The following is a 23,944-nucleotide window of genomic DNA, read 5'->3' as shown; positions in this document are numbered from 1 at the left end:
GAAGTTCAGACTTTCAGCTTTCATTTGAGGGTATCCACATTAAAATTGGATGAAGGGTTTAGGAGTTTCAGCTTCTTAACATGTGCCACCCTGTTTTTAAAGGGACCAAAAGTAATTGGACAATTGACTCCAAGGCTATTTCATGGACAGGTGTGGGCAATCCCTTCGTTATATCATTCTCAATTTAGCAGATAAAAGGCCTGGAGTTGATTTGAGGTGTGGTGCTGCATTTGGAAGGTTTTTGCTGTGAAGTAAACATGCGGTCAAAGGAGCTCTCCATGCAGGTGACACAAGCCATCCTTAAGCTGCGAAAACAAAAAAAAAACATCCCAAGAAATTGCTACAATATTAGGAGTGGCAAAATCTACAGTTTGGTAAATCCTGAGAAAGAAAGAAAGCACTGGTGAACTCATCAATGCAAAAAGACTTGGGTGCCCACGGAAGACAACAGTGGTGGATGATCGCAGAATAATCTCCATGGTGAAGAGAAACCCCTTCACAACAGCCAACCAAGTGAACAACACTCTCCAGGAGGTCGGCGTATCAATATCCAAATCTACCATAAAGAGAAGACGGCATGAAAGTAAATACAGAGGGGTCACTGCACGGTGCAGCCACTCATAAGCATCAAGAATAAAAAGGCTAGACTGGACTTTGCTAAAATACATCTAAAAAAGCCAGCACAGTTCTGGAAGAACATTCTTTGGACAGATGAAACCAAGATCAACCTCTACCAGAATGATGGAAAGAGAAAAGTATGGTGAAGGCGTGGTACAGCTCATGATCCAAAGAATACCACATCATCTGTAAAACACGGCGGAGGCAGTGTGATGGCGCGGGCATGCATGGCTGCCAGTGGCACTGGGTCACTAGTGTTTATTGATGATGTGACACAGGACAGAAGTAGCCGAATGAATTCTGAGGTATTCAGAGCCGCCATACTGTGTGCTCAGATCCAGCCAAATGCAGCCAAACTGATTGGTCGTCGTTTCATACTACAGATGGACAATGACCCAAAACATAAAGCCAAAGCAACCCAGGAGTTTATTAAAGCAAAGAAGTGGAATATTCTTGAATGGCCAAGTCAGTCACCTGATCTCAACCCAATTGAGCAGCATTTCACTTGTTAAAGACTAAACTTCAGACAGAAAGGCCCACAAACAAACAGCAACTGAAAACCACCGCAGTGAAGGCCTGGCAGAGCATCAAAAAGGAGGAAACACAGCGTCTGGTATGTCCATGAGTTCAAGACTACAGGCAGTCATTGCCAACAAAGGGTTTTCAACCAAGTACTAGAAATGAACATTTTATATTAAATTATTGAATCTGTCCAATTACTTTTGGTCCCTTTAAAAAAAGGGTGGCACATGTTAAGGAGCTGAAACTCCTAAACCCTTCATCCAATTTTAATGTGGATACCCTCAAATGGAAGCTGAAAGTCTGAACTTCAACTGCATCTGAATTGTTTTGTTTAAAATTCATTGTGGTAATGTCTATAACCAAAATTAGAAAAATGTTGCCTCTGTCCAAATATATATGGACTTAACTGTATATATACTTATATTTCATACAGTGCTAAATAGCAGAAAAGCCGGTAACTCAATTGCCGGCTTTTGCTATCTCCTTCCCAAACCCGACAGGATATGAGACATAGTTTACATACAGTAAACCATCTCATATCCCTTATTTTTTTACATATTCTGCACTAATAATGTTCCAAGTGTATGTGTGCAAAATATGGGGGCTCTGTTAAAATAAAGGGTTATTTCACAGAAAAAACTGGCGTGGGCTCCCGCGCAATTCTCTCTGCCAGAGTGGGAAAGCCAGTGACTGAGGGCAGATATTAATAGCCTGGAGAGGGACCATGGTTATTGCCCCCCCCTCCCCCCGGCTAAAAACATCTGCCCCCAGCCACAAAGAAAAGGCACATCTGTAAGATGCGCCTATTCTGGCACTTAGCCTCTCTCTTTCCACTCCCCTGTAGCGGTGGAATATGGGGTAATAAGGGGTTAATGTCACCTTGCTATTGTATGGTGACATTAAGCCTGGTTAATAATGGAGAGGTGTCAATAAGACACCTATCCATTATTAATCCAATAGTAATAAAGGGTTAATAATACACACACAATAGGAAAAAAGTATTTTAATGAAATAAATACACAGGGTGTTGTAATATGTTTATTATACGCTCAATCCAAATGACGACCCATGTCTTCTGTAAAAAAGGTAAAACAAAACAAACAACAATATCCCATACCTCTCCGCCGCTACAGTCATGTCCCACGATGTAAATCCATCAGAAGGGGTTAAATAATTTTACAACCAGGAGCTCTCCTAATGCAGCTGTGCTCCTGACTGTAAAAACTGGGGAATGAATGGAAAGCAGGGGAACGTAGCTACCTAGACTTGCGGTGCTGCGCCCCCTGCTGGCATAACCTCATATGAACTTGAGCGTGGCAATTTTTGAGAATATTTTCTCACGCTCGAGTTCATATGAGGTTATGCCAGCAGGGGGCGCAGCATCACAAGTATAGGTAGCTACGTTCCCCTGCTTTCAATTAATTCCCCAGTTTTTACAGTCAGGAGCAAAGCTGCAGACCTCCCAAAGAATCATTGCGAAACGGGCGTCGGGGCAGAGGGATGCCGAGGAATTTTTCACGTGGCTGTTTGTGAGGTACATGACAAATCATCTTTTATCCACCTTAAGAATGCTATCTCTTCATTGTTTGCTCCACATTAGGTTACCACGGAGATAAGCGTTGACTTACCCAAATATTATTACAGAGTGATACCTATGTTTGGGAAACATGTATGCATTTTGGCAGTATTAACATGTATATTTACTATGTATTGGGGCATTTTATTGGTGGTCATTAGGTAATCTATTCGCATATGTTCAGCCTTGTTTTTTGAAGAATCCTATGGAAGTGTAGTCCCTCATCTTTGGATTACGTACCCTTCTTGTAATGTATAATTTTAAAAAAAAATTTTTATCTGGTTTATATTAATAAAATATTGATTTTATACAAGTACCATAGTGGAGATCATTATACATTTGGTCACCCTGATACTGTAAAAAGCAGCTTTTAATTTGCATAAAAAGCAGCAAATATGCAACGTGTGAACATAGCCTTAGCAGGAGAAACTTGTAAAAATGAAATTTTCTTTTTTTTTTTTTTGCATATGAGACAAACGTCAGCTACACTGATGGCAAAAATACATACGTGGCCAAAGAAAAAATAACGATGAAATAAGAAAAATGATGAAAATCAGATCCAGCAAACTAATGACCAATGGTCCATTATTTTCTTGTATGCAGAAACAAAACGGATGCCTGAATGGCACTATACAAACAGGACGATAGTCCGCTATTTGCAGGAGCTATATAATAGAGTCATGCACATAGGTGGGAACACTCAGAATTCTTAAAAGGAAATCACCAGGTTACATTTTAGCGCATACATTATATTAAAGGAAATCTGGCGTACACTCCACAAAATCTAATCTATATATATAATTGCCTAAGGGTTTTTCCGTCTGTCTGTCTGTCTGTCCTGGAAATCCCGCCCGCCAGGCCTCGACCAATCAGCGACGGGCACAGTATCGACGTAGAAATCCCGCGTCTCTGATTGGTCGAGGCCACCAGGCCTCGACCAATCAGCGACGATGATGTCATAAAGGACGTAGACATCCCGCAGCTCTGATTGGTCGAGGCCGCCTGACCTTGACCAATCAGCAACTGGCACAGCGACAATGATGTCATAAAGGACGTAGAAATCCCACGTTTCTGATTCAGCGACGGGCACAGTATCGACGTAGATGTCATAATGGTTGCCGTTATGGACCTGGTGGTTAGGAGCACCCGGAACGACCTGATGGTTAAACTCACACAGGACCAGCTCTGGGAAGTGGGAGCTCTGCCGACCGCAACCCCTAATCCTATCACACAACTAGAAATAGCCGTGGAGCGTACCTAACATGACCTAGACGCCTCTTCACAGCCTAAGAGCTAACTAGCCCTTAAGATAGAAAATAAAGGCTCTAACATCGGATTCTGAACCACAAAATCTTGAATGTTTTGTACCCTTGCAGTGAGATGATCCACACAAGAGGACAGACCTTGAATGTCCATATCTACACCTGTGTCCTGAACCACCCAGAGGCTTAGGGGAAAAGAAAGACAAAAAACACTGCAGAGAAAAAAAATGGTCTCAGAACTTCTCTTATCCCTCTATTGAGATGCATTAATACCTTGGGCCAGCTGTACTGTTATGGACCTGGTGGTTAGGAGCACCCGGAACGACCTGATGGTTAAACTCACACAGGACCAGCTCTGGGAAGTGGGAGCTCTGCCGACCGCAACCCCTAATCCTATCACACAACTAGAAATAGTCGTGGAGCGTACCTAACACGACCTAGACGCCTCTTCACAGCCTAAGAGCTAACTAGCCCTTAAGATAGAAAATAAAGCCTACCTTGCCTCAGAGAAATTCCACAAAGGAAAAGGCAGCCCCCCACATATATTGACTGTGAGTTAAGATGAAAGTCACAAACACAGAAATGAAACAGGTTTTAGCAAAGGGAGGCCAGACTTACTAAACAGACTGAGGATAGGAAAGGTATCTTTGCGGTCAGCACAAAACCCTACAAAAAGACCACGCAGAGTGGATAGGACCTGTGCACAGTATATACCGTATGGGAATAAACATACTAGAAATAGGAGGAAACCAATATGGCTAAATAGAGCTGTAAGGGGCGCAATAAGTGACGAAAAGAAAGCATTTAGAGAATTAAAGGAAGTAGGTAGTGAGGAGGCATTAAATAAATACAGAAAATTAAATACATTCTGTAAAAAGCAAATCAAGGCAGCAAAGATTGAGACAGAGAGACTCATTGCCAGAGAGAGTAAAAATAATCCTAAAATATTCTTTAACTACATAAATAGTAAGAAACTAAAAAATGATAGTGTTGGCCCCCTTAAAAATAGTCTGGGTGAGATGGTGGATGAGGATGAGGAAAAAGCCAATATGCTAAATGACTTTTTTTCATCAGTATTTACAAAAGAAAATCCCATGGCAGACAAAATGTCTAGTGATAAAAATTCCAAATGAAATGTCACCTGCTTAACCCAGCAGGAAGTGCGGCAGCGTCTAAAAATCACTAAAATTGACAAATCTCCGGGCCCGGATGGGATACACCTTCGAGTACTGCAGGAATTAAGTACAGTCATTGATAGACCATTATTTTTAATCCTTAAAGAGTCCATAATAACAGGGTCTGTGCCACAGGACTGGCGTATAGCAAATGTGGTGCCAATATTCAAAAAGGGAACAAAAACTGAACTCGGAAATTATAGGCCAGTAAGCTTAACCTCTACTGTGGGTAAAATCCTGGAGGGCATTCTAAGGGATGCTATACTGGAGTATCTGAAGAGGAATAACCTCATGACCCAGTATCAGCACGGGTTTACTAGGGACCGTTCATGTCAGACTAATTTGATCAGTTTCTATGAAGAGGTAAAATCCGGATTGGACCAAGGGAACCCAGTGGATGTAGTGTATATGGACTTTTCAAAAGCTTTTGATACGATGCCACACAAAAGGTTGATACATAAAATGAGAATAATGGGGATAGGGGAAAATATGTGCAAGTGGGTTGAGAGCTGGCTCAGGGATAGGAAACAAAGGGTGGTTATTAATGGTGCACACTCGGACTGGGTAGCGGTTAGCAGTGGGGTACCACAGGGGTCAGTATTGGGCCCTCTTCTTTTTAACATATTTATTAATGACCTTGTAGGGGGCATTCAGAGTAGAATTTCAATATTTGCAGATGACACTAAACTCTGCAGGGTAATCAATACAGAGGAGGACAATTTTATATTACAGGATGATTTATGTAAACTAGAAGCTTGGGCTGATAAATGGCAAATGAGCTTTAATGGGGATAAATGTAAGGTCATGCACTTGGGTAGAAGTAATAAGATGTATAATTATGTGCTTAATTCTAAAACTCTGGGCAAAACCGTCAATGAAAAAGACCTGGGTGTATGGGTGGATGACAAACTCATATTCAGGGGCCAGTGTCAGGCAGCTGCTACAAAGGCAAATAAAATTATGGGATGCATTAAAAGAGGCATAGATGCTTATGAGGAGAATATAATTTTACCTCTATACAAGTCACTAGTTCGACCACACTTAGAATACTGTGCACAGTTCTGGTCTCCGGTGTTTAAGAAAGACATAGCTGAACTGGAGCGGGTGCAGAGAAGAGCGACCAAGGTTATTAGAGGACTGGGGGGTCTGCAATACCAAGATAGGTTATTACACTTGGGGCTATTTAGTTTGGAAAAACGAAGACTAAGGGGTGATCTTATTTTAATGTATAAATATATGAGGGGACAGTACAAAGACCTTTCTGATGTTTTAATCATAGACCTGAAACAGGGACAAGGGGGCATCCTCTGCGTTTGGAGGAAAAAAGGTTTAAGCATAATAACAGACGCGGATTCTTTACTGTAAGAGCAGTGAGACTATGGAACTCTCTGCCGTATGATGTTGTAATGAGTGATTCATTACTTAAATTTAAGAGGGGACTGGATACCTTTCTGGAAAAGTATAATGTTACAGGGTATATACACTAGATTCATTGATAGGGCGTTGATCCAGGGAAATAGTCTGATTGCCGTATGTGGAGTCGGGAAGGAATTTTTTTCCCCAATGTGGAGCTTACTCTTTGCCACATGGGTTTTTTTTGCCTTCCTCTGGATCAACATGTTAGGGCATGTTAGGTTAGGCTATGGGTTGAACTAGATGGACATATAGTCTTCCTTCAACCTTAATAACTATGTAACTATGTAAGAGTGTGCAAAAAGACCTCCGCACCGACTCACGGTGCGGAGGTGCCACTCTGCATCCCAGAGCTTCCAGCTAGCAGGGCAAGATCATGATAGCCAGTTGGACAAGGAAACAATGAACAAATAAATAACTAGCAGGGACTTAGCTTCTGCTGGAGTAGACAGGTCACCAGAAAGATCCAAGAGCGAACTGAACCAGTACAAGAACATTGACAGCTGGCATGGAGTAACGATCTGAGTGGAGTTAAATAGAACAGCCAGCCAAAGAATAAACTACGTCACCTGTGGAAGGAACCTCAGAAGCAGCAGCTCCACTCACAGCCACCAGAGGGAGTCCATGGACAGAACTCGCCGAAGTACCATTCATGGCCACAGGAGGGAGTTCGATAACAGAATTCACAACAGTACCCCCCCTTGAGGAGGGGTCACCGAACCCTCACCAGAGCCCCCAGGCCGATCAGGACGAGCCAAATGAAAGGCACGAACTAGATCGGCAGCAGGAACATCAGAGGTAAAAACCCAAGAATTATCTTCCTGACCATAACCCTTCCACTTGACCAGGTACTGGAGTTTCCGTCTCGAAATACGAGAATCCAAAATCTTCTCCACCACATACTCCAACTCCCCCTCGACCAACACCGGGGCAGGAGGATCAACGGAGGGAACCATAGGCGCCACATAGCTCCGCAATAACGACCTATGGAACACATTGTGGATGGCAAAAGAAGCTGGAAGGGCCAAACGAAATGACACAGGATTGAGTACTTCAGAAATCTTATACGGACCAATGAAACAAGGCTTAAACTTAGGAGAGGAAACCTTCATAGGAACATGACGAGATGACAACCAAACCAAATCCCCAACACGAAGTCGGGGACCAACACAGCGCCGGCGGTTAGCGAAACGTTGAGCCCTCTCCTGGGACAATGTCAAATTGTCCACCACATGAGTCCAAATCTGTTGCAACCTGTCCACCACCGTAACCACACCAGGACAGTCCGAAGGCTCAACCTGCCCTGAAGAGAAACGAGGATGGAAACCAGAATTACAGAAAAAAGGCGAAACCAAAGTAGCCGAGCTGGCCCGATTATTAAGGGCGAACTCAGCCAAAGGCAAGAAGGACACCCAATCATCCTGATCAGCAGAAACAAAGCATCTCAGATATGTTTCCAAAGTCTGATTAGTTCGTTCGGTTTGGCCATTTGTCTGAGGATGGAAAGCCGAAGAAAAAGACAAATCAATGCCCATCTTAGCACAAAAGGACCGCCAAAACCTCGAAACAAACTGGGAACATCTGTCCGAGACGATGTTCTCCGTAATGCCATGCAAACGAACCATATGCTGGAAAAACAATGGCACCAAATCAGAGGAGGAAGGCCATTTAGACAAGGGTACCAAATGGACCATCTTAGAGAAGCGATCACAAACCACCCAAATGACCGACATCCTTTGAGAGACAGGGAGATCTGAAATAAAATCCATGGAAATATGCGTCCAGGGCCTCTTCGGGACCGGCAAGGGCAAAAGCAACCCACTGGCACGAGAACAGCAGGGCTTAGCCCGAGCACAAGTCCCACAGGACTGCACAAAAGAACGCACATCCCGTGACAAAGAAGGCCACCAAAAGGATCTAGCCACCAAATCTCTGGTACGAAAGATTCCAGGATGACCCGCCAACACCGAACAATGAACCTCAGAGATAACTCTACTAGTCCATCTATCAGGGACAAACAGTTTCTCCGCTGGACAACGGTCAGGTCTATCAGCCTGAAACTTCTGCAGCACGCGTCGCAAATCAGGGGAGATGGCAGACAAAATTACCCCCTCTTTGAGAATACCCGCTGGCTCAGGAACACCCGGAGAGTCAGGCACAAAACTCCTTGACAGGGCATCAGCCTTCACATTCTTAGAGCCCAGAAGGTACGAAACCACAAAATCAAAACGGGAGAAAAACAGCGACCATCGAGCCTGTCTAGGATTCAACCGTTTGGCAGACTCAAGATAAGTCAAATTCTTGTGATCCGTCAAGACCACCACGCGATGCTTGGCTCCTTCAAGCCAATGTCGCCACTCCTCGAATGCCCACTTCATGGCCAACAACTCTCGATTGCCAACATCATAATTGCGCTCAGCAGGCGAGAATTTTCTAGAAAAGAAGGCACATGGTTTCATCACCGAGTCATCAGAACTTCTTTGCGACAAAACAGCCCCTGCTCCAATCTCAGAAGCATCAACCTCGACCTGAAACGGGAGCGAAACATCTGGCTGGCACAACACAGGGGCAGAAGAAAAACGACGCCTCAACTCCTGAAAAGCCTCTACAGCCGCAGAGGACCAATTGACCACATCAGCACCTTTCTTGGTCAAATCAGTCAACGGTTTAGCAACACTAGAAAAATTAGCGATGAAGCGACGGTAAAAATTAGCAAAGCCCAGGAACTTCTGCAGGCTCTTCACAGATGTCGGCTGAGTCCAATCATAAATGGCCTGAACTTTAACAGGGTCCATCTCGATAGTAGAAGGGGAAAAAATGAAACCCAAAAATGAAACCTTCTGAACCCCAAAGAGACATTTCGACCCCTTCACAAACAAGGAATTCGCACGAAGGACCTGGAACACCATTCTGACCTGCTTCACATGAGACTCCCAATCATCCGAAAAGACCAAAATATCATCCAAATATACAATCATGAATCTATCCAGGTACTCTCGGAAGATGTCATGCATAAAGGACTGAAACACAGATGGAGCATTAGAAAGCCCGAACGGCATAACCAGGTACTCAAAATGGCCCTCGGGCGTATTAAATGCTGTTTTCCATTCATCGCCCTGTTTAATTCGCACAAGATTATACGCGCCTCGAAGATCTATCTTGGTGAACCAACTAGCCCCCTTAATCCGAGCAAACAAATCAGACAGCAGTGGCAAAGGGTACTGAAATTTGACTGTGATCTTATTAAGAAGGCGGTAATCAATACAAGGTCTCAAAGAGCCATCCTTCTTGGCCACAAAAAAGAACCCTGCTCCCAACGGTGATGACGACGGGCGAATATGACCTTTCTCCAAGGATTCCTTTATATAACTCCGCATAGCGGCGTGCTCTGGCACAGATAAATTAAACAGTCGGCCCTTAGGAAACTTACTACCAGGAATCAAATTAATAGCACAATCGCAATCCCTATGAGGAGGTAAGGCACCGGATTTGGGCTCTTCAAATACATCCCGGTAATCTGACAAAAACTCAGGGACTTCAGAAGGAGTGGAAGGCGAAATTGACAGCAACGGAACATCACCATGTACCCCCTGACAACCCCAGCCGGAAACAGACATAGATTTCCAATCCAATACTGGATTATGGACCTGTAGCCATGGCAACCCCAAAACGACCACATCATGCAGATTATGCAACACCAAAAAGCGAATATCCTCCTGATGTGCAGGAGCCATGCACATGGTCAATTGAGTCCAGTACTGAGGCTTATTCTTGGCCAAAGGCGTAGCATCAATTCCTCTCAATGGAATAGGATACTGCAAGGGCTCCAAGAAAAAACCACAGCGCCTGGCAAACTCCAAGTCCATCAAATTCAGGGCAGCGCCTGAATCCACAAATGCCATAACAGAATAGGACGACAGAGAGCAAATCAGAGTAACGGACAAAAGAAATTTAGACTGTACCGTACTAATGGTGGCAGACCTAGCGAACCGCTTAGTGCGCTTAGGACAATCGGAGATAGCATGAGTGGAATCACCACAGTAATAACACAGCCCATTGCGAGGTCTGTGTTCTTGCCGTTCAGCTCTAGTCAAATTCCTATCACACTGCATAGGCTCAGGCCTATGCTCAGAGAATACCGCCAAATGATGCACAGCTTTGCGCTCACGCAAGCGCCGATCGATCTGAATGGCCAAGGACATAGACTCATTCAGACCAGCAGGCGTGGGAAATCCCACCATGACATCCTTAAGGGCTTCAGAAAGACCCTTTCTGAAAATTGCCGCCAGGGCACACTCATTCCACTGAGTAAGCACAGACCACTTTTTAAACTTCTGACAGTACACCTCCGCTTCATCCTGACCCTGACACAAAGCCAGCAAGATTTTCTCTGCCTGATCCACTGAATTTGGTTCATCATAAAGCAATCCAAGCGCCAGAAAAAACGCATCTACATCACGCAATGCAGGATCTCCTGGCGCAAGGGAAAATGCACAGTCTTGAGGGTCACCACGCAACAAAGAAATAATGATTTTTACTTGTTGAACGGGGTCACCAGAGGAGCGGGGTTTCAAAGCTAGAAACAGCTTACAATTATTTTTGAAATTCAGGAACTTAGATCTATCCCCAGAAAACAAATCAGGAATTGGAATTCTAGGCTCTAACATCGGATTCTGAACCACAAAATCTTGAATGTTTTGTACCCTTGCAGTGAGATGATCCACACAAGAGGACAGACCTTGAATGTCCATATCTACACCTGTGTCCTGAACCACCCAGAGGCTTAGGGGAAAAGAAAGACAAAAAACACTGCAGAGAAAAAAAATGGTCTCAGAACTTCTCTTATCCCTCTATTGAGATGCATTAATACTTTGGGCCAGCTGTACTGTTATGGACCTGGTGGTTAGGAGCACCCGGAACGACCTGATGGTTAAACTCACACAGGACCAGCTCTGGGAAGTGGGAGCTCTGCCGACCGCAACCCCTAATCCTATCACACAACTAGAAATAGTCGTGGAGCGTACCTAACACGACCTAGACGCCTCTTCACAGCCTAAGAGCTAACTAGCCCTTAAGATAGAAAATAAAGCCTACCTTGCCTCAGAGAAATTCCCCAAAGGAAAAGGCAGCCCCCCACATATATTGACTGTGAGTTAAGATGAAAGTCACAAACACAGAAATGAAACAGGTTTTAGCAAAGGGAGGCCAGACTTACTAAACAGACTGAGGATAGGAAAGGTATCTTTGCGGTCAGCACAAAACCTTACAAAAAGACCACGCAGAGTGTGCAAAAAGACCTCCGCACCGACTCACGGTGCGGAGGTGCCACTCTGCATCCAAGAGCTTCCAGCTAGCAGGGCAAGATCATGATAGCCAGCTGGACAGAGAAACAATGAACAAATAAATAACTAGCAGGGACTTAGCTTCTGCTGGAGTAGACAGGTCACCAGAAAGATCCAAGAGCGAACTGAACCAGTACAAGAACATTGACAGCTGGCATGGAGTAACGATCTGAGTGGAGTTAAATAGAACAGCCAGCCAAAGAATAAACTACGTCACCTGTGGAAGGAACCTCAGAAGCAGCAGCTCCACTCACAGCCACCAGAGGGAGTCCATGGACAGAACTCGCCGAAGTACCATTCATGACCACAGGAGGGAGTTCGATAACAGAATTCACAACAGGTTGCCATGGCGACGGTGATGTCATAAAGGTTGCCTCGACCAATCAGCGACGGGCACAATCTGCCGCGAATTCTGGAATCATCATTGTCCATATACTACGGGGACATGCATATTCTAGAATACCCGATGAATCAGGCCACAATCTAGTATTGTTATATCTATCTAACAGTAATGGATTTTTAAACATGTTCCTCTTTGAAAAAAGTATAAAAGAAAATCATTTTATACATTTATATGTTGCCTGTAAATAGTCAAGAAGGATTATGAAGTACTCGACACGATGTCACGACTCCAGAGAAGACCCTGACCTCCTCCTTCTCGAAAAGGAGTTCAAACTCATTTTGAAAAGATTAGGATTTTTTCCCATTTTATTCAAAGTTTTTTTAATGTCTGCTCACATAAACAAAAAAAAGTTCAGAATCCTACCTGGCTGTTTCAAGGGTCTCAGTCTCCTCTTCGGAGCTCATCTCTATGGTAAACATATCTTCATCTTCCGTGGTGTCCCCATTATCTTCTCTCTTTAGGTTATCCAACTTTGATTTTCTCCTCCGTTTCCGCCTCTTCTTACCGGAGTTGTTGTCTGTGCCCCCCTGGGTCAGGTGCATGTTGCCAGAGGCCTGGGTCGAGCTGGACGGATCCAAACTTCTTGGCCATTCTATTGGGTTCCTCTTCAACTGCGCCTCCATAAGAGAAGCTCCATCCAGCAGGATAGGAGATGTGGCCAGGTGGGACGGGACATATTCCTGGGAGGACAATGGAATAAGTAAGCATATTATTAATTAGATGATATTCACAGAATATTCCATAGGAACACCAACAAGTATACAAAATCATGTCGCTCTGCATGAAAGGCTCATATTGTCACTCATCGAGATGCCGGTAGGACGCCCGCAGCCATGTCGAAAAGCTAAAGATGGAAGTTGTGGCATCGTAACGTTAGCAATCGGGTTTCTGTACAATTCTGTACACGAGTTTAGTTTCCAAAGACATTGCTGGCTTCAAAATGAATTAATTGGGAATCCATCAGTGAGCTTGTTCTGATGTGGCGTTTGTAATGCTTTTACTCCAAATTCACACTAACATGACTTTCTGTTCTGTCATAGGAACATAATAAAGTCCCCAAAGCGGCATTTGATGACATTGTGCCAGCTCGGGCCAATCAAAAGCCGCATCGGGGAAAGCTGAAGATAAGAGATTCTCGGGCCTCCTATCTAGTGGCCAGGTACAATTGACCTGGATGCTGGACCGGAGTACCGTAAATCGATCCGCACTTCTCTATACATGGGTACTTACTTCCAACCTATGGAAATCTCTTCTACAGGAATTTTATGACGTCATCCCCTTTTCTCAAGGTCTTACCTACACTTCTTATGGTGTCCGGACAATGTCCCCATCATCATCAGATGTTTCATAAATGCTCTGCAATCCACTTCCCGACAAGTTACGGGACCCAAAAGAAGGGCTGGCCATTTACACAGTAGATGGATCACGAATAGCTCCTAGTTCAATATATTTAAAGTCGATCTTCCACAATAAATGCTGCATACTATTACATTCATCTCCTAGAACTGACAAGGCAGGTATACTTATTTTGAAAGTTCACCCTCAGAATGGCTTTATATGTCTTTCTGAAACTTTTCACACCTCATGATAAATTGAGCAGCTAGAATTGGGTTCATACTACGGTAATTTTATTATTATACAGCTATTCTTACAGGGATTTGAAAAATAAGTGCAACGTGGTTCGGGGAGGTAGCCGTGTGTGATCGTCATCTTCTACGCCCCGGCATATTACTTGAAGGTTGGGGTCCTGGCTAGGTGTGGGGACTTGTGCTATGAGGGTGCTATGCCCGTGTAGACTGCATGTTACCAATGGCTTGGGTTGGCCAGGATCAGATTTTGAACAGTTCAGTAAGGGAGACCACCAGTCACAAATAAACTTTTCATGGACGAAAACTTGGAGGGGATTATATAGAGTAGATGGCGGGTACACATCTTAATGAACGTTTCCTTCACAATATGGAGAATTTTCCACACACAGTTCCAATTCCTTCCTCATTACTCGTTCATTCTCTAACTTCACCGTTCCACTCTACTTCACCACAGCCCAGCTTAGTGCTACAGTCCAGTTAGCAAGATACCAATTTTCACCCCGCAGTTCCGAGTCTTCTTTCCCCTCAAGGGAACTACGCCGCCAGTATGGCCAGTACTTAACTTCTCTGTCGCTGATGCTCTAGAACTGCCGCCTGGGGCACTTTCTTTGTCTTACATACTCTGTCCCGTCTTGGCCCTTAATCTCTCGGAGTTGTAAACTCTGGGCCGCACTACTAGGCATCCTGTCCCTGGATCCTTTTTGATCACTCCGTCCTCCTGTCCATTTTCCTTCTCTCTTTACTCGATTCACACTAATCACTGTCTGTCTCTCCTGACTTCAGGGACACCCACGTCATGTGGCACTGCCTACTGTCCAGACCTTAGGTCTACTTCAGATGCACACCGGGCCTTGTCTGTCGTCCTGACAGGAAACTGTCTCTGTCCCTTCACCTTAGCCCCTTACACTCTGGGATAGTCCCAACCATTAACTCTAGATCTCCATACTGTTGGACAGAACACAATAACCACGCTATTAACACATGTCACAGTTCCCATTGCACAATACACTTGTTCTTCAAGGGGGAACGTGGGCAGTATGTCCATCTCCTTACATAAGTAGCCCGTCACCAATAATCTGAGAGAGCCAAGAGGACAAGAAAATCTTCAAACTGAGACTGAGTAGGACAGTGAACATTATTTTTCAAAGAGGAATACAACTTTAAATTCATTTTTTTAATAATTTTTCTATTTCCAAACAGTAAAATCTTAAAAATAGTTAGGAAATAAAAAAAAAAAACAAAAACAGAAAAGGTATATGAGACAAACTAAGAAAAAAAAGAAAATTCTCCCAACCCGACAGCTAAGGGCATAACTACAGGGGGTGCCGAGGAGGATATATTAGTACCTGGGGCTTGGTGCCTTAAGGGGGCACATCGTTTGTCTACTGTCCTGGAGTAAAACAGCACCGGGCCACTAGAATTATAAATGGAGACGCCGGCCAGTTACACATCTGGTATTTGGGCTCAGTGGTTTCCAGTTACACCATTGAGAGGTACCATGGGCACGTGACGCTTGGGGAGGAGGATTTTTACAGATGTTACATTGTACAACATGGTGACACTGCACTTCTGTGTAAAGGCGATATTACTGGCATCACACAGGATCTTTTCTTAGTCGCACCATGATACCGCAGATAAAGTAGGCACTCGGGTTATATAAAGAAGAACTGCAAAGCCACCACAAGGTCAATGAGATCATTTACAGGAAAGCATTTAATAGACCTTCTTAAGAGATGATCCGGAGGCGAATGCAGGGCGAGCCCTACTAGAAGTAACAGACCGGTCATTTATCTGGGGTAATTCATTTAATGGGTTAATATAAGGAGAACAACAAGTGCAAGGCCGCTTATGGGTCAGAATTGCACAGCTCCTGCCAAGAAATTCTCCAGCAGCTCAAGACTGAATTGTGAAAGTAGCCAAGAGAAAACAGGACCGCGTCTGTCCATGGCTGAACCTGTCACTCTGGCATTATACAAATGCTGATCGCTGGTGTCCCATCTAATGTCAGGCAGAAGGGACATCATAAGAATAGGGTCCTAGGAACTTCTGTTATGTCACCTCCTCACAGGACAGAACATCCCGGACCTTCTCCGATATGCCCGTGATCTAAAACCGGCTATCCTGACACATAGGGCAAATAGGATAATAAGGCCACAATGTGAACAAGTATCTGCAAATAATGTGGGAAACCTATGGCGTCTATGTATGGCTGGATCTGCCAGGATTGGCTGCAGAGGTGATGTGTGCTCTCGTCGTGATGTGACTGCTGCAGCCATTAAACAGAGACCAGAGCAATGGCAGAGAGCCGGCACTGGACCGGGTAAAGGAGTGTCTGATATTATTTTATCCCAGCACCGAACTTTAGAGGCCAGAAACCTAAAGGAGGAAAACCTGTGTAATCCACTCACAATAACAACTACTGTGACACATGGAGGTCATAGATGGAGCCTCTAGTATGGGAACGTCCTCCAGGAGTCAGAGTGGAGAATTGCTTTCAGAGGGGCTTGGGGTAGGCCGGGCCTAAACATCTATTGTTTAGGCTAAGAGCACATAGTATTTTTGGCTACTGCCAGGGGAAATATATGACCTTAGTTTTGATTGAAGCAACCAGCATAGGGATCCATCGGGGTTTTCAGAAGTCTAACCATAGATGTGGATATTATACACAAGAGAAGCTATATCATGGTAGAACATCAGAGATATGAACTTGCTCTCCTACAATCAACTAACATAAAAGCCTAGTTCAATTTCTAAAAAGTATTTTCTCTATTCTAATAAAATACATTTTTTCCCACTGCGGCTCGTGAGGTCAGGACATGCTTCCACACTGCTCTGACCAGTTTTCCGTACGGGGAAAGTTGGAGAAGTGTTGAAGCGTGCACCCCCTGTGCTGGCACCACCCTGTCAACTAAGTACTGGTTGTTTTCTGCATCAACACAGCCACTGATTAGCTGAGGGGCAGAGCCGACACATAGGGTCAGACTGGCCCATCGGAGAAAAAGAGGATTCTCCGGTGGGCCCAGGCACTGACACCAGCTGGCATACTGGCATGCAGCTGCCTAGGGCCCCACTGCTCCTAGGATCCCCAGCCAGTGGTGTGTCACTAATAGCAGCACACCCAGCAGCTATGGGACCCCTGAGTCAGGGGGGCCCGCCCAGTGTCAGCTGAGAAACAGCTGGGGACAGGAGCCTGTCCCCGCTGCTAAAGAGAAATGAATATTCACGCTTCCCCACACCCTCATGGACGTGGAGAGGAATGAGTATTCATTTCACATAGCGGGCAGTGTTAGCCGCAGGCTGAGGCTAACACTGCCCACATGTAAATCCGGAGCGGCTGAATTGGGGCCCGGGAGGTGGGCCCCTGCAGGGCGGCAAATTCCTGTAGCTTGGCAGCGAAGCGGAGCTGCAGGGACCCGATGCCGTCCTGCTTCCTGCCCCCTGCCCGACACTTCCTGTCTGACACAGCACGGCTGGATGACATCATCATTCAGCGCGGCTGTTTCAGAGAGAAAGCTGCCAGCGCCGAAGATGCTGCTTCCTGGATGTGCTGTGGCTGCGGGGAAGGTGCAGATAGGTGAGTGTTGCTTTGTCTCTGTTTGTCTGCCTGCCTGAGTGTATGTGGTGCGGTGCTGTGTGTGGGGTGCTGTGTTTGTATTGGAGATTGGCAATGATGTGGGTGATGGAGAAAGCAGTGATGGGAATGGTGGGGGAGAAGGCAATGTTGGTGGTGGTGGAAAGGATGTTGGGGTGGTGGGGTGAAGGCAATGATGGTCGTGGTGGTGTTGGTGGGGGGAGGCAATGATGGAGGTGTTGGAATGGGCAATGATGGGGTGGTGGGGGAGAAAGCAATGATGGGGTGGCGGAAAGGACAATGATGGTAGTGTTGGAAAAGACAATGGTGGTTGTGGGGGAGGAGGCAATAATGGAGGTGGTGGAAAGGAAAATGATGGTAGTGGTGGAAATGACAATGGTGGTGAGGGAGGAGGCAATGATGGAGGTGGTGGAATGGTCAGTGATAGGGGTTGTGGGTGAGAAGGCAATGATAGAGGTGGTGATGAGGACAATGATGGAGGTGGAGGGGGCAGCATTATACCCTATGAGGGGAGCTGTGTTATACTTTGAGGGGGCTACATTATATTCTGTGGGGGGTTGCAATATATTCTGTGTGGGGGCTGCATTATTCTCTCAGGGAGCTACATCATACTATACGGGGGGGGCTGAATTATGCCCTATAAGGGGGCTACAGTATATTCTATGGGTGGCTGCATTATACCTTATGAGGGGGTTACATTATATTTTGTGGGCTGCTGCATTATACCCTATGAGGGGGGCTGCACTATATTCTATGAGCGGGGCTGCATTATATTCTGTGAGGGGGGCTACATTATATTCCATGAGGGTGGCTACATTATATTCCATGAGGGGGCTGCATTATATTCCATGAGGGGAGCTGCATTATATTCCATGAGGGGGGCTGTATTATATTCTATGAGGGGGCTACATTATATTCTATGAGGGGGTTACCCCAACCCCTGCTAGATAATTAAGACGTGTACTACCTTATATTATACCCTCATATTAGCGTGTTTTACCACACAATTGGTGGTCTTGTATTTATTTCTATGTAGCTACATAGTGGGCCCCAAGAATGATTTTCTCTAGTGGGCCCAACGTGCTACAGTCTGACGCTGCAGACAGAGGTAGCTGTTTCCATCTTGGAATCTGAGTGGGTGCAGCAAATAGAAGGGTGGCGCCAGCTCAAAGAGCGGGTGCCATCTTTGTGAGTGAACAGTGCATGCCATGAACACAGTCAGCCTGTACATACTGAATGCAGTGATCGCAGTCAGCCTGTACATACTGAACGCAGTGATTACAGTCAGCCTGTACATAATGAACGCAGTGATTACAGTCAGCCTGTACATACTGAATGCAGTGATTACAGTCAGCCTGTACATAATGAACGCGGTGATTACAGTCAGCCTGTACATACTGAATGCAGTGATTACAGTCAGCCTATACATAATGAATGCAGTGATTACAGTCAGCCTGTACATACTGAACGCAGTGATCGCAGTCAGTCTGTACATATTGAACACAGTGATTACAGTCAGCCTGTAAATACAGTGAACACAGTGATTACAGTCAGCCTGTACATACAGTGAACACAGTGATTACAGTCAGCCTGTACATACTGAATGCAGTGATCGCAGTCAGCCTGTACATACTGAAAACAGTGATTACAGTCAGACTGTACATACTGAACACAGTGATTACAGTCAGCCTGTACATACTGAACGCAGTGATTACAGTCAGCCTGTACATACTGAACGCAGTGAACGCAGTGAGGCTGCACAAAAAGTGAACACAGTGAGCCAACGCAAGTATTGAATGCCGTGAACGCAGTCAACCAGCACAAACAGTGCACGCAGTCAGCCAGCACAAAAAGTGAATGCAATTCACACAGCCAGCCAGCACAAAAATTGCACACAAAGAAAGCACTCAGCCAGCACTATTGTGTGGCTCCATTTTTTAATCAGAGCAGACATATGGAGCAGTCCATCTTGGACTCCGAGGTATGGCACAACTCTCTTAGCCATATTACTCAGAGACACCTCTCTTAGACCTACTTCCCAGGGACAGCTCTCTGAGCCCTACTACCCGGGAACAGCTCCCTGAGCCCTACAACACAGGGAGAGCATTATTAGTCTTATTACTCAGAGACAGTCCTTTTAGCCCTGCTACCAAGGAACTACACTCTTAGCCCTACTACCAAGAGATAGCTGTTTTAGCCCTACTACCCAGGAACAGCTCTCTTAGCCCTACTATCCAAGGATAGATATCAATCCTACTACTCAGGAACAGCACTTGAGCCCTACTACTCAGGGATAGTGCTTTTTGCCCCACTATCAAGGGATAGTGCTCTAAGCCCTACTACCCAAGAACAGGTCTCTTATAGCCCTACTACAAAGGGACAGCTCTCTTACAGTTCTACTATCCAGGGACAGCTCTCTTAGCCCTACTATCCATGGACAGATCTCTTATGGCCCTACTACCCAGGGATATTTCTCTTACACTTGCGGCCTTGAATCTGTGGTTTTCCAACTATAGTAGAATTACAATTCCCAAAATACCCTACCATGATGAAAGTTGCAGGTGGTGGCCACAAATTAACGACCATTGATTTAGACCATGCAGAGGACCCCTCCCGATGAGCCATTTAGGATTAGCCCTTTAGTGACCTTTTTATACATTTGTGTTAATAGCAGTACAGCATAATAAGAGTCTTGTTTGATCTTTATTTACCTCATTATTCTCAGTTTCCTCCACGAAAAAAGCTTCTCCATTGTCTCCAAGTTTCATGTGCAGGTCAACACACTCTCCATTGATTTCAATGTCAACCTAGGACAGTAAAATATTTTCTTTACTATGTGTAAAGTGTTTGTGTCAAGTTAATAAGTAACATCTTATTGATAGGAGAGGGGAAAACTTCCCGATCACTGCAGTCCAACCTGAGCGTTCTAGAGAACAGGGCTCTGAAGGTTCTGAATGGAGCGGAACATGCTCATCATCGTGCCATTCCCAGAGAGATCTGTGCTCAGCTATACTATGGATAGGAGGTAACTTCCAAACTTGGTACAACCTTAACACAAGTACATTCATATGCCCATATATTCAAGAAACCAGAAGATCCTCTTAGTAGAAGATAAGGAATAAAAAGCATATGTGTCTGCATTGAGGCAATTTTAGTCCCATTAGTTTCACTTATTTCATATAAACAAACATTACATTGCCCCTAAAATGCTTAAATTATTCAGAGAATCATAGAATGGTAGAGTTGGAAGGGACCTCCTGGGTCATCTTTTCCAACCCCCTGCTCAAAGCACGATTCACTAAATCATCCCAGATAGATGTCTGTCCAGCCTCTGTTTACAGACTTCCATTGAAGGAGAACTCACCACCTCTCGTGGCAGCCTGTTCAACTCATTGATCACCCTAACTGTCAAAAAAAAAATTTCTAATATTCAATCTGTGTCTCCTCGAGTTCAGTTTCATCCTATTGCTTCTAGCCTTTCCTTGTGCAAATGAGAATAAAGATGATCCTTCTACAATGTGACAGCCCTTGAGATATTTGTAGACAGCTGTTAAGTCTCCTCTCAGTTTTCTTGTTTGCAAGCTACAGTAAACATTCCCAAATTCTGTAACCAGTCCTCATAGGACATGGTTTGCAGACCGGTCACTGGTCTCTCTTCTCTGAACTCTCTAGAGTTTGTTGGTGTCTTTTTGTATGTCTTTTGTATTCAATAGAAGCAGCTACAGACACTACAGAAGGACCGTGCAACAGGCCGGCTTGCTGTGGTAACCACTGGTGTAGACCAGCCTGGTGCTCTTGGCAATATCACAACTGCAGCCAAAACACTGAGACTGGAGCCTACGCTGGACCTAGGGAGGAGAACCCTTTAAAGTTGGACAAACCCAATGATTTCTTACAAACTGACCAACTGGCTAATGTGTCAAGGGCTTCTTGACTTTCCCTCGATAGGTCATTTTAAAGGCGAGAAGGATCGGGCAGTTTAAATTTTGTACGGTATCGATTCCTTCAGGGCCATATAGATTTTACTTTTTTTTTTTTTTTTTTTACCTAGCTGCATGTATTTGGGGCTAACAAATAATATTTACAATTTGGTTTCATTGAAAATCTTGCACCATGTGGCTTTTACAGACCTTATTTCCCGCCACTCTACGGATTGCAAAATGAGTTAATTACCGTAGTTAATTGAAAATGCATTGATTAGCTTCTTCTGACCAGAAGTTTGTAACTCTTTGGCTGCCATCACACTAGCAGTATTTGGTCAGCATTTTACATCAGTATTTGGAAGCCAAAACCCCCCAAAAATTTTTGCAAATTACATTTTTATCTGTAGTAGTGTCCCATGTGGTTTCTCCTGTGGCAGGAGTCCTAGTCTATTCTTCGTACTTCAACTTTTTCTTTTACGCAGGTGTCCAAAACTGCCCGCAATAATCCATGTGTGACCTGCCTAGTTATTTACAGTGGGGCAAAAAAGTATTTAGTCAGTCAGCAATAGTGCAAGTTCCACCACTTAAAAAGATGAGAGGCGTCTGTAATTTACATCATAGGTAGACCTCAACTATGGGAGACAAACTGAGAAAAAAAAATTCGGAAAATCACATTGTCTGTTTTTTTAACATTTTCTTTGCATATTATGGTGGAAAATAAGTATTTGGTCAGAAACAAAATTTCATCTCAATACTTTGTAATATATCCTTTGTTGGCAATGACAGAGGCCAAACGTTTTCTGTAAGTCTTCACAAGGTTGCCACACACTGTTGTTGGTATGTTGGCCCATTCCTCCATGCAGATCCCCTCTAGAGCAGTGATGTTTTTGGCTTTTCGCTTGGCAACACGGACTTTCAACTCCCTCCAAAGGTTTTCTATAGGGTTAAGATCTGGAGACTGGCTAGGCCACTCCAGGACCTTGAAATGCTTCTTACGAAGCCACTCCTTCGTTGCCCTGGCGGTGTGCTGTGGATCATTGTCATGTTGAAGGACCCAGCCACATTTCATCTTCAATGCCCTTGCTGATGGAAGGAGGTTTGCACTAAAAATCTCACGATACATGGCCCCATTCATTCTTTCATGTACCCGGATCAGTCGTCCTGGCCCCTTTGCAGAGAAACAGCCCCAAAGCATGATGTTTCCACCACCATGCTTTACAGTAGGTATGGTGTTTGATGGATGCAACTCAGTATACTTTTTCCTCCAAACACGACAAGTTGTGTTTCTACCAAACAGTTCCAGTTTGGTTTCATCAGACCATAGGACATTCTCCCAAAACTCCTCTGGATCATCCAAATGCTCTCTAGCAAACTTCAGACGGGCCCGGACATGTACTGGCTTAAGCAGTGGGACACGTCTGGCACTGCAGGATCTGAGTCCATGGTGGCATAGTGTGTTACTTATGGTAGGCCTTCTTACATTGGTCCCAGCTCTCTGCAGTTCATTCACTAGGTCCCCCCGCGTGGTTCTGGGATTTTTGCTCACCGTTCTTGTGATCATTCTGACCCCACGGGGTGGGATTTTGCGTGGAGCCCCAGATCGAGGGAGATTATCAGTGGTCTTGTATGTCTTCCATTTTCTAATTATTGCTCCCACTGTTGATTTCTTCACTCCAAGCTGGTTGGCTATTGCAGATTCAGTCTTCCCAGCCTGGTGCAGGGCTACAATTTTGTTTCTGGTGTCCTTTGACAGCTCTTTGGTCTTCACCATAGTGGAGTTTGGAGTCAGACTGTTTGAGGGTGTGCACAGGTGTCTTTTTATACTGATAACAAGTTTAAACAGGTGCCATTACTACAGGTAATGAGTGGAGGAAAGAGGAGACTCTTAAAGAAGAAGTTACAGGTCTGTGAGAGCCAGAAATCTTGATTGTTTGTTTCTGACCAAATACTTATTTTCCACCATTATATGCAAATAAAATGTTAAAAAAAACCGACAATGTGATTTTCTGGATTTTTTTTTCTCAGTTTGTCTCCCATAGTTGAGGTCTACCTATGATGTAAATTACAGACGCCTCTCATCTTTTTAAGTGGTGGAACTTGCACTATTGCTGACTGACTAAATACTTTTTTGCCCCACTGTATAAGAGTGTAAAGCCGAGCTCTCAGCAGGCACTGCACGTCATGTGCCTTTGGCTGCAGCTTACTGGCATTGGTTGCTTGCTATTGAGTTCACAGTCCTCCAATGTTTCTGATCTCTTTCCATTTCAGTCTTACCCAGTGTTTCACCATTTAATAAGAGTGTGACACCAGTACAGTTATAGCAAATTACGTAGGGCATGGTATTATCCTTTTATAATTTTACACCCATTAAAAATAATGCTTATTTACATAGTCATTCGCCTTTAATCCCATTGGTGTCCCCCGAGCATTTATAGTGTGGTCCATAAATGTCAGCATACGTACATGGTTATTTTCAGTCTTTTTCTATTGGGTACAGTGGGATAATAGTGGCGCTCATCCAATGCATAA

General features: G+C 44.5%; 1 protein-coding gene across 3 annotated transcripts in view; it reads right to left on the bottom strand.

Annotated features, from left to right (window-relative positions):
• LPIN1 (lipin 1) overlaps positions 1–23,944 on the bottom strand; it is a 317,563-nt gene that overhangs the window by 126,756 nt on the left and 166,863 nt on the right. For all 3 annotated transcript variants that reach the window (XM_069728107.1, XM_069728108.1, XM_069728109.1), the window contains exons 3-4: positions 20,204–20,299; positions 12,675–12,991 (exon numbers count right to left, since the gene is read on the bottom strand). In XM_069728107.1, the coding sequence (XP_069584208.1) occupies positions 12,675–12,991; positions 20,204–20,299 (413 nt within the window). The remainder of the gene's footprint in view (positions 1–12,674; positions 12,992–20,203; positions 20,300–23,944) is intronic.

This window comes from Ranitomeya imitator, chromosome 5 (genome assembly GCF_032444005.1).
Source record: "Ranitomeya imitator isolate aRanImi1 chromosome 5, aRanImi1.pri, whole genome shotgun sequence".
Lineage (NCBI taxonomy): Eukaryota > Metazoa > Chordata > Amphibia > Anura > Dendrobatidae > Ranitomeya > Ranitomeya imitator.
This window is presented reverse-complemented; position numbering and strand designations above follow the sequence as displayed.